The 11,140-nt window shown below is 41.3% G+C and overlaps 1 protein-coding gene across 2 annotated transcripts; it reads right to left on the reverse strand.

The window, feature by feature from the left end:
- Window positions 1-408: 408 nt before the first annotated feature.
- On the reverse strand, window positions 409-9,751 carry LOC308324251 (E3 ubiquitin-protein ligase pellino homolog 1-like). 2 transcript variants are annotated; one of them, XM_080776251.1, is made up of 9 exons: window positions 9,349-9,663; window positions 9,210-9,243; window positions 8,500-8,521; window positions 7,935-8,013; window positions 6,699-6,798; window positions 5,633-5,731; window positions 5,217-5,375; window positions 1,601-1,774; window positions 409-1,457 (listed from the first exon to the last, which is right to left on the reverse strand). In XM_080776251.1, exons 3-9 carry the CDS (start codon window positions 8,513-8,515, stop codon window positions 1,335-1,337), a joined length of 750 nt encoding a protein of 249 aa, XP_080632377.1. In that variant the 5' UTR covers window positions 8,516-8,521; window positions 9,210-9,243; window positions 9,349-9,663; the 3' UTR covers window positions 409-1,334. The 2 variants fall into 2 exon arrangements, with proteins under 2 accessions (XP_080632377.1, XP_080632378.1); XM_080776252.1 differs by lacking the exon at window positions 9,210-9,243 and having other exon boundaries at window positions 9,277-9,751.
- Window positions 9,752-11,140: the final 1,389 nt, after the last annotated feature.

Consider the following 11,140-nt stretch of genomic DNA (forward strand, 5'->3'; position numbering starts at 1 on the left):
AAAGACATTACATGAACAACATAACAACTTTCGATGTATGCCATATACCACGTAGATACATATGATATCACATATAGAACAATCCATACATCACATTATCACCAAATCACCCATTACAGATAATACAGAAGTAACCTCGCCTCACCAGGCTTTCCACCTCGGAGGAAAGCCTGGTCTCTGTTCCAAAAGTGTCTGGAGCGGATGATATCGTTACGTCATGTTGTAGTATTGTTTTGTAGTCAGCAGGCAGGAACAATCAAACGGAACTTCCTTTTCCCTCAAACCGGAAGAATAACAATAAAAGCTCTCGTAGCCTGCAGCTATTGAGATAAATCGGTTTGAGGGAAAAGGAAGTTCCGTTTGATTGTTCCTGCCTGCTGACTACAAAACAATACTACAACATGACCGGATCATATACCCGAAATGGAATGGTGCCCAGGCTATTACAGAACTAGATACTACAGTACAACCCATAAATTACATATAATCACAGAATCACCCATTACAGAACTAAATGCCACAAGGAGGAGGCCGGGGAGGTGGAGGGAATTTGAACACCGACATCTGAATAACTGTCTCAGCTATAGCATGTAGAGTGAACGCACAGTAGTTACTCCTTAAATGCCTGACGTACTGTTGGCATGTGTGAGTTATAGCTTGAAGCAAATGAGAAACAGACAGACTGATTAGTGGGAGTTTTATGAATTAACTATTAGCGAATAAATGGGGGGTCCTGGGAGAGATAATTAGAAGTAGCCTCCTGCATTCTATGGCGTGATGGACTATCGCTGCGCTGGATGCAACGTTTCGGTCAAAGACCTTCTTCATACATACACAAAGAGATATATATATATATATATATATATATATATATATATATATATTTTTTTTTTTATGTTTTGTTTTTATTGATAGATTTACAGTAGTTTTGACTGAGGAATGGGGGAGATTAAGCATAATTTGGCGCAAGAAAAATAACCCATACCAGCTGTGCCAGAAACCTGTACATTAAAGTCATTGAAATAGTAACTGAAATAGTTGTATTTCAGGACATATGAAGCCAAATCGAATTTGAGCTGATTAGACCTATGGCATCTCAGCAGGATCTTGATTGCCTAAATAGGACTGAAGTGCTAGGGACAACTTGTACAGTTTGTACCCTTCAAGAGGAAATGCTTTTACTGAACGGTTTTGTTCAGATGTATAATCTGAAGACACACATGAGGATTCATACAGGGTAAAAACCCTTTACTTGTACAGTTTGTTGTAAAGGTTTTGTTGAGATGGGTGATTTGAAGAAACACATGAGGTCTCATACAGGGGGAAAAGCCTTTTTACCGGGGCATATTCTTGAGCATGGCATCCAGATTTTTGATGGGTCTCTCGGTCGTGCGCCACATGAAGGTCACGCCTAGGTCGATCAGCGTGCCGTCCACCAGTTCCTGCTTATTGCCCACCTGGATGGAAAGATATATGATTTGATTGATGTTTTTGTTGACAAGAATGCACATAATGCATGAGTTTAAATTGAGTGCCATGTGTGTTTGGGGGAGGAGGGTACGAGAGATATCTATATACGAGCGGATCCCATAGTCCTCACCCTCTTCCCGCGTTGTTTCGAGCTGGGGTTTTCCCGGGGGGCGAAGACGCCGCCGCAGACCGAGATCTCCCTCCACAGGCCAGGGGTGAAGCCAGGGAGCGGCTGCATCACCAGCACGCCGTTGGTGGTCAGTCCGTCCATCTGTCCATTCGACTCCCATTTTACTGCATCCGGCTACAGGGAGAGGAAAGCAGTGGTGTGAAAGAATCCTAATATTTGAGCAGCAACCCCACTAAATACTCCGTTAGAAGTACATTCCCTGTATTCAAAAGTATACTTGTTAGTATCGGCATCAAAATATGTAGCCTATTACGTAGTAACAACGTAAAAGTACCAAACCTTTTCAAAAGTAGCAGATCTTTAAAAGCTCACACAACACATCACATTGTGACATGCTGAAAATGTGTGCTGCACTAAATGGAACAGAGCCTTCATTAGAATCATTGGTAACACCTATAAAGAAGTAAGGAATCAGGCCTATTTATGTCCAATATGGCTGCTGTTTCTTAGAGTCTATTGACATATGTTCCCAAACTTCCCACTGCAGCCATGTCATCATTAGGTCACCCTCGGGTTTGACGTACAATAAGAGCTAAATGGCTCATTCTTTTGCAGCAATCTTTATAGTCATTCCACACAAAATATTATTAAAATTAACTCCAAATGAAAGCATTTGTGGTGACTTTACTCGTATGCTCAAAACTCCTGGTTGAGGCCTTAGGAGGGGTTCACATGGACCCCCCTTATTTGGATTTCTAGTTTGGATTTTTGGCGTCCATCTAATATAAAGATTTTGATGATCCCAAAAAGAAAAAGTGTTCCAAAGTGTTTTCTTTCAATGTTTTATGAGACTATGAGACCTGCAGGATTGCTGGCCCGAACGCCGGCAAGACTGTCTTTCGGAGACTGTGGCACACTCCAATTTAGAAGTAACCCAAATATAGAAAGACCATTTGATTCTAGCCCACTTTAGGCTACTGTATCTATAGCTGTATGATACCACTGTACTGCATCTACTGTATAGCTGCATGAGACCACTGTACTGCATCTAGAGACCACAGTACTGTATATATAAACTGCATATACAGTGGTTTATATATATACACACACCGTACAGTGGTCTCTAGTATACAGTATGCCCATATGGCATATAGACCATTTTACCTGAGGGCGAGAAGCGACCTTGCCCTAAAGGGTGAGGTCGCGTGCACACATCCGCCTGGGTGACAGCAGAATGCTGGGCGAGCACTGGCGCTTGGGGGATGATGTCACGTGCTCTCTCACCCCGACCAATCAACTAACCAGCCAACACACACACACTGACGGGAAATGCAAACCAGAGGCTATAGATATACATACTAGACGGACAGACTTATTATTAAAATATACAATCTTTATTGGAAAATGCAAAATATTAAATATAGACTTTATTACGAGCAATTTATCCCAAGGTTAACAATAAAAGTGGAGACAGATTAAATCACACAAGAACATTATCTTCCCCTATTACCAAAAAAACCTACTCGGACTTGTTACAGGTTAATTTAGTACATGGCTAAAGCAGTGACCACTCATGACTCGTGATCACATCTGTACAGGAAATGGAAATGAACACAATGAATATACACCATGAACCCCTGTTACCATACAAAATGAATACATATAACTGGGCTATCAATATATAAACTAAGTACTCACCAAAGACACCAACCGCTACAGCTGAGCACACGTCAATGAACACAGATGTGGGTTCTCACACAGCATGTTGCTCACTAGAAATAATACATTTAAATGACCTTTTAGTTGCATTTGGAATTAAGCATACACAATCATGCACATACCCAAAATGACAAAGAGAGAGAGAGAACTTACGTTAGTTAATGATTGCACTACCCTCAGTGTGAAGAACGCCACACACAAACTACAATGGCAGGCACAGTGAACTCATTGAGTCACTCTGTGGAAACCCCGACAGGTTGCCTTCATTACCCATTTAGGCCTAAGGCCGATTCTAAAAACGCCTTATTTTTTAATACTGTACATACTGTACAGAACCCAAAAATGGGTTCCCGGCCTGAGGGGGTAAAACACCAAAAGGGGTTCCCGCCCAGAATGGGTTAACTAATTACAATACAAACATTATCCACACAGAACATTGCAAATAACCGGAACATAAGGAATACCTTTGCAGCGTGAGCTGATAAACCCCTGGTTCCTCTCCTTCCCTTGTCGGAACTGGCTGCCGTTCCTACGGGGGAACCAATTCACCGTTTGGTTAACTAACCATACTGCATGTCAAACTTAGCAACATCACAGAAGCAAGTTACTCTTTAGGCTAAGCCTAAGACTACTCACCCAATAACATTAGGACTGAAACACTGCTCGCAAATCTCTCTCTCTTGTTGCATCTCTCTCTCTCGAGCCACACTCGTGTGTTTGCTGCAGCCGTTTGCGGAAGCGTTTGTTCTAGCTGCCTTCTGGCGACAGTGAAGTTCAAGTTGCCGCCAGAGACACGCCGTCCACCCTACTCGTCGTCACTCACCCGGCCACACATAGTTAACTGCGACCTTAAGTCGCAAAAACCACATACATTGACCACTGTACTGTATCTAAAGTATAAACCACTGAACTGTAGGCCTATCTCAAATCAACTCAAGTGCTGTATAGGTTAAAACTAAGCAACCGCGATGGCTTGGTAGAACCTTCAGTACAGTGTAGTGGTCTACAGATGCATTTGTACATCATACAAAAAACAGCATGGTTCTTGCTCAAAACTGCATGAGATTGTATTCATGTAACCCATGAGGTTTTGAGGTGAAAGTTCAAGGGACCATTTGGAAAAAGGTTGACGTTTATCCCTTGCCAAAATGTTGTCTAACTTTGAACCATTCAGCTATTTAACCCCCTTCCCGACAAGGTAGAATGACAAGGTTAGTCCCATTGTAAAGGTGAAGTTGACTAGAATCAAAAGTTATCTCTATCTTTGGGCTACCTCTAAATTTGAGATTGCCACAGTCTTGCCGGAGTTTGAGCCAGCAATCCTGCAGGTCTGATAGTCTCATAAAACATTGTAAAACTCACTTTGGACCACTTTCTTTCTTTGGATCATCACAATATTTATATTAGAGGTCCTATGAAAGCCAAAAATCCAAACTAGAAACATAGATAGGTGGGTGCATGTGGATCCTTCTTGGGGCCTCTACTATAGGAACTTTGAGCATAAGGGTAATTATTATAATAGATAATTTGGAAAGGTTTAGTGAATGTATTTCTTAACTTGGTGTTCACACATTTGTTCTGTGTATCTGGGAATAATTTTTGACAGACTTCACAACCTACTGTGGACTTAAATGAAAAAAATAAATTATAATAGTTCATATCACATTTGAACTATTTTAATTTGAAATAAAAAAAAATGCGTTGTTTCTGGCAGAGCAGGCCTCTCGTTCTGTGGACCTTAATGACCAAACAAATAGAAAATACACACACACTAAATAGTATGTCATGATATCACAGTTCCACTCACATTTTGGGTGACTGGCTCCCTGGGCATGAACATTTCAGAAACCCAGTCAGACAGAATTAAATTTGACATTTGTCACATTTCATAACTTACACCCAGGAAGATGTTCTTGTCGGAGTCGAAGCCGGCACCGTAGATGTGGGCCGTGTAAGGCGCGCTCCTCTGGCAGATGATGCGGCAGGCGTACCGCGAGACCGAAGTCGGCGCGTCATCCAACGAAAAGTCAATTTCGCTCCCCGTGGCCCTCCCTATCTGTTATAGACAAACGACACAATGTATAAACCACTTTCACCCTAGCAGAATATGTATATTTTAATGATCAATCAATCGTGTTCCACCTTGGATCAATGAATGTAGATTATGCTATATTTATTGGCTTATGTATTGGTTCATTTATTGGTTATATTTTCAATACCATCTCTGGCAATTATTTGGGGAACCCGGTTGCAATACTGTCATGGCCAACAGGTTATGAATTGCTGATGTTATGCATAATGGATCGTACCGACCTGAAACATGTCCGTATTTCCGTCATGTGCATATGACACTACGACCGTGGTGACTGGGGTGACGAAAGTCATGCTGTTCTGGCCACATATCTTGGTAGACTATATGAAACACAGAGAAGTTCACGGTTAGAAACCAAAACCATGCACCAGTTCTGGACAAAGGACTCAACCTCAGTACTTGAGTCAAAGCATATAGATTTTCCTCAAACATTAATATCAAGGTATTGCTGTATTGCAATTTAGACATTTCCCAAACAATATAAATCATTTTTAGGAAATAAAATAGTTGTGGACTCGCTCTAGCGATCACACACTAGTTCTCTACAGTATCTAACTACCACCACATACTTTGCTAGAAACTGTTCTAGAAATCTACATGTTCAGCTTTATGCAGTTTTTTTAGCTTGTATTTTTCTTTAAAAATTTTTACATAAGGAAGGGTCAGATCTTTCTAGGCTCACTTCACACAGAGGTGCTATCTGTGGTTGCTATAACAAGAGTCAAGAATACAAAATACAAATAAAATAATTGTGTAAAGTACAGACACACAAAAGATGTACAGTACTCTAGTGACTAGTCAATGTACTTTGGTACTGCTCCCACTGGACACCTCCAGGTGTCCCCAGGTAAATGATCGTTAGGACCCAAATAATAATTAATAATAAGTAATAACGCCATCATTGTTTGCACCATCGTTATTTTACAAGTTGTGTTGAACTACGCCATAATGTGATTATTATAATTGAAAGTTCTCTATACTCTGTGAAGTATCTATATTCATTCGGTGAGGTGTAGATTATTATTTTATTTTCCCTCTATCATTCACTAAAGGGTGAAGAGAAAGTTGCGGCGGCTGGCACACATTACGCATGCATGCACAATAGGAAGCCGCTCCAAGGGCAGCGTTTAACTTTCACTCATGCTCCACAAACATATCTGATCTACAAGCATGTATTGCTAAAAAGTATTGCTTTGCTGCTATGTTTTTTTTTTTTTTTAACTTTGTGGTATTGTTTACTTTTACTTAAGTACCAAATCTGAGTACTTCCTCCACCACTGATTGTACCTGAGCTGCCTGTGCATTGCTGGACTTGGTTACAGTGCTTGGTTTCAAACCGTTGGCTTCGGGTCTCTGCCACAATTCGAAGTTGCGGGGGCTGGAGTCACTGTGAAGAGAAGATGGAACTGTGATGGAAGCGCTGTTTGGGGTCAGATCTTTGGAACAGCAATGCATGGACATGTAGGTCATGGTAAAGGGTCATAGGATCAACCTGGCCAGATTATATGATGTAGATAAAGTAACCATCAAAACACATTTGTGCCAAGAGTTACACAAGTCCCTGTTTGTTTATTTTCACTGACAATGCTTCTTCTTTGACGTGATTTTACACACTTTTGTAGATAGCAACAACAACCCCTGAATGGGTTAAGTTTCACATCAACAAAAAACCCGGAAAAGCAATGAATGTAAAACCAACATAACTTGGGTCGTAATTCTTGGATCAAAAGTATTCCTTTCTTCATAGCCTAATTGTCATTGTTCCTGGTAGAATATCTTTTACTCTGACTGTAAGGCAGAGCGATGCAAATGAGCCTCTTGTCTTTCAGCAAAACCACTGACCATGTTCACACAGTGGCCATTTAGCTCTTATTGTACGTCACTCACACCTAATCTCGCTTTGCCTAAAAAAATGGCAACTAAAAATTACGGGGAAGAAGCTTTTTGCTTCTACGGGCCGACGGCATGGAACAAACTCCCACTGTACCTTCGACAGGCAGCCTCTGTAGACATTTTGAAAGCACAGCTCAAGACCCACTTTTTTTAATGTTTATGTCTTGCTTTTAATTTCTTTTTTTCTCCATTTCTCTGTAAAGCACTTTTATTATTATTAATGATGAGTGACGCGGCTGCAGTGGGATCATGGTCAATACACTCTATATACAGTACACAGGACAGGACAGCAGCCATATTGGAAATAAATAGGACTGCTTCCTTACTTTTTTTTATATGTTACCTTACCAATGATTCTAATGAAGGCTCCGTTCCATTTAGTGCACAGCACAGTGGTTCCCAACCTTTTTTCAATTCAAACCCCCCCATAATTTTCAGTTACACACCTGTAAGAGGCCATTTGGAGCCCCCTGGAGGAACCAAGAGTTGAGACCCACTGGTTTAGCAGAGTGTTTTTTGTAGCAGAGGGTCTTACCATTGGTAAGACCTGTCAAGGAAGTAAGGAGGAGGCCCACTGTATTTCCAATATGGCTGCTATTCAATGGATATTATTAAATGAGTGTTTCATACCCCACAACAATGAGCTCCCCATATTTGACTGGACCGTTGGAGGAGCTTGATGCCCATGAGTCCTGGCTATATCCTGACCCTGTAGAGTGTAGGTAGACACAAGAAATCATTAACATAATTACTGAAGTATACTTTTTTTATCCCACAATTTTTAAACACAATTTTTTCACCCAGTGTCAATTTGTTTATTGTAATCATAGGTGCAAGGAGCACGTTATTCTTATTCCAACCAGTTACCCCTCTATCAGGCTGACCAGGGGAGGCAGTTTAGAGACCAGGATTACTGCATGTTGTTTGACCCGACACAGGGAGCATGCAAACTCCACACAGAAAGGCCTTCGCCAAACCACATATGGGAACTGATAACGCAGAGGAGAGAACACGCCCACAGCGTCCCCAGCGGGAATCGAACCCAGGACCTTCTAGCTGTGGTATGCTAATAAATATAATAATAATAATAATAATCATTGCGATTTCAATAGGGGCTTCGCACTTCTGTGCAGTGCTCGGGCCCTAATAATAATAATAAGATAATAACTACACCTCAAGCGTTATGAAAGCTCACCAGAATAGGACGTCATTGTTCACTGAAGGGAGAGAGAGAGAGAGAGAGAGAGAGAGAGAGAGAGAGAGAGAGAGAGAGAGAGTGAGGGGTTAATTTCAGCTCATTCATCCAACAAAAATAGTGGTGCTATGGTGAAAACCAGGTATACTTAATGAACTGGTGGGTGTGGCACTGTGGCCACATAAAACAGATTTTTAACAATTTCTGTATCATGTTTTAGGGGGTGGGGTGGGGGTTGGAGAATCACGGCACTCAATGATTAAGCATTGAGTGTCATTATATTATTTTGATTGACATTTTCTGAATATTTCATTATTGTGTGAATTTCTTCATAATTTTTAAGTGGTATACTATACAGAAAATGTACAATACATTTAACAAATTCCATGGATCATTTGGGATCTAGTTTGATTTTGACTTTTCACAACAATATGGATTGGGGGGGAAAAAGTATGTATGTATGTATGTGTAGCCTATACTTGGTGGCATTAAACACACCAGTTTACCTAGAGGCATTAAAAACATTGTAGCCTATTAGATTAGTGTGAGCTCTAGGAAGTTGTCATGTGGTGCATTTTCAAACATCAATAAATAACAATATTTTCAGTGAAATTGTATCATATAATTAAAACCTTTGATTTGTCTTTTTTTTTTCTGTGTTTGGATTTCCTTCCAATTCAATTCAACGTGATCGTGTCTAGAGTCCTTACCTGTCAGAAGTCCTGATGAATGCAACGTCCTCACCTGTAGAAATGTAATTGCAATGGATGAAATTACCTTCAAATGTAATTGTTGAATGTGTTGTGGTTGCAGTCAGTCACAGTAAATACTAAAATGTGTTTCTATTACCTGGTTATATACTGTACTATGAGATACAAACAAACTAGCTCCTCCGACTTGGAGTCTTGGAGGCGAAGCTCCTTTCCCTACCGAGGTGGGAGGGGCCTCGCCGAGGGACTAGTCAGAAAACCACATTCTGGCAACCAGTGTGCTAACGCGCATCTTTTAGCAACCAAGCTTATCTCATCTGCTAAAATAAGCCTATAGACCACATTTGAATCATAAACGTTTATACTAAACAACATTTCTGGGTTTAACATGCAGTTGTTCAGTATTCACCTTTAGGAAAAGGAATTTGAGAATGTAGTAAAAAAACAACAACATTGGTTTATTATTGAATCTGAGCCAGCACTCAGTACATGTTTTTCAGGTCCCCTGAGGATAGTCTAAAGGCCACCTAATCTCAGAAACCACCTGGTCAGAGCTGTCCTACTATAGCTATCCAACCACCATGACAGACACCCCCCAGGGCAATTACAGGTGTGGCTGCTGCACAATTTTACACACAAAACTACTACTTTTACAATATGAAGGGACTGATCGCATGCAACACCAACAATGTTGTCTATATGCTATGAAGTGCCCTTGCGGTTTGGCCAACATCCAACATCCGTAATCATGATCCCAAGAGCCTATAGATATCTGGTGCTACTTCATTCCTTTGCACCAACCAGACATGCATACAGATATCTGGTGCTACTTCATTCCTCTCAGCCACTAGCCATCCCTCTCTACCTGCCTGAGGGATGACAACCTCGACCTGCTATAAACTCTATGCCCTCCAAACCCCACAAAACAATCCCAGTGCAACTATTGAATGCATGCATGCATGCGCGCGCGCACACACACACACACACACACACACACACACACACACACACACACTGACAACAAACTCTATAGGACACTGTTATACTATAGGCCTCTAAATGTTAAATTAATGATCCAAGCAAAGGTAAACCCTATCCCTTTCCACCACCTAGACACACCCAGTACACTGTAGGTTCCGACAGTTGTACACTGTGGTCTCCAGGCCCAGGCCATAAGGGGCAATGTCTCTGTGGTCTCCAGGCCTATAAGGGGCCATATCTCTTCACTGTATCCGCAACTGAGGAGACCATCTATACCCATCTATGCTGGCCAAGCTCAGTCCCCCAATATGGAGCTTATGGAATATGGACAGCCGAGGAAAAACCCAGGACTTCATCTTAGCTCCAAAAAGATCTCTTGCCTTCCGTCTGTTAGAAAAGTATTGTATATGTAAAATGTGTGATATTTTTATTACATACATTAGCATTTTCTGTTTAAAGAGCTGAAGATCATAATCGTTACAGTACTATTCATAACGACCCGCCTGGCTCGACGGCCCTCGCGGGGAGGGACAGCCGCGCGCCCGCCGCGCCCAAGAGCCCATAAATATATCGTGCAGTCACTGGAGGGTAATGGAGGGCAAAGTGTCCAATAATGGCTACAACCTGATTCAATTCAATTGTTAAGTATGCAGTTCATACAAACACAGTTTTACGCTTGGGTTGATTTGACAGCGTGAGAAATAGCATGTGTGCCGTGAGTGCGTGTGGAGAGTGTCATTTGCGTGTGTCACGTACACACTCACACATTGCGTGAGAGTTAGCAGCTCTGGTTTAAACCCTACCAAAATGCAGAAGATACATAAAACTGGTTTTGACACCTGATCTGTTTGTCAAACCTGAAATCACTCATCATGAAAATATAATTAATAGTCAAGCTTGACATGCATGACCCGATTGAAAGGAATGCAGTCACAACTACAGTAGTCGAT

The sequence above is a fragment of the Protomyctophum bolini genome (genome assembly GCF_963924005.1).
Source record: "Protomyctophum bolini genome assembly, chromosome: 11".
NCBI classification, from domain to species: domain Eukaryota; kingdom Metazoa; phylum Chordata; class Actinopteri; order Myctophiformes; family Myctophidae; genus Protomyctophum; species Protomyctophum bolini.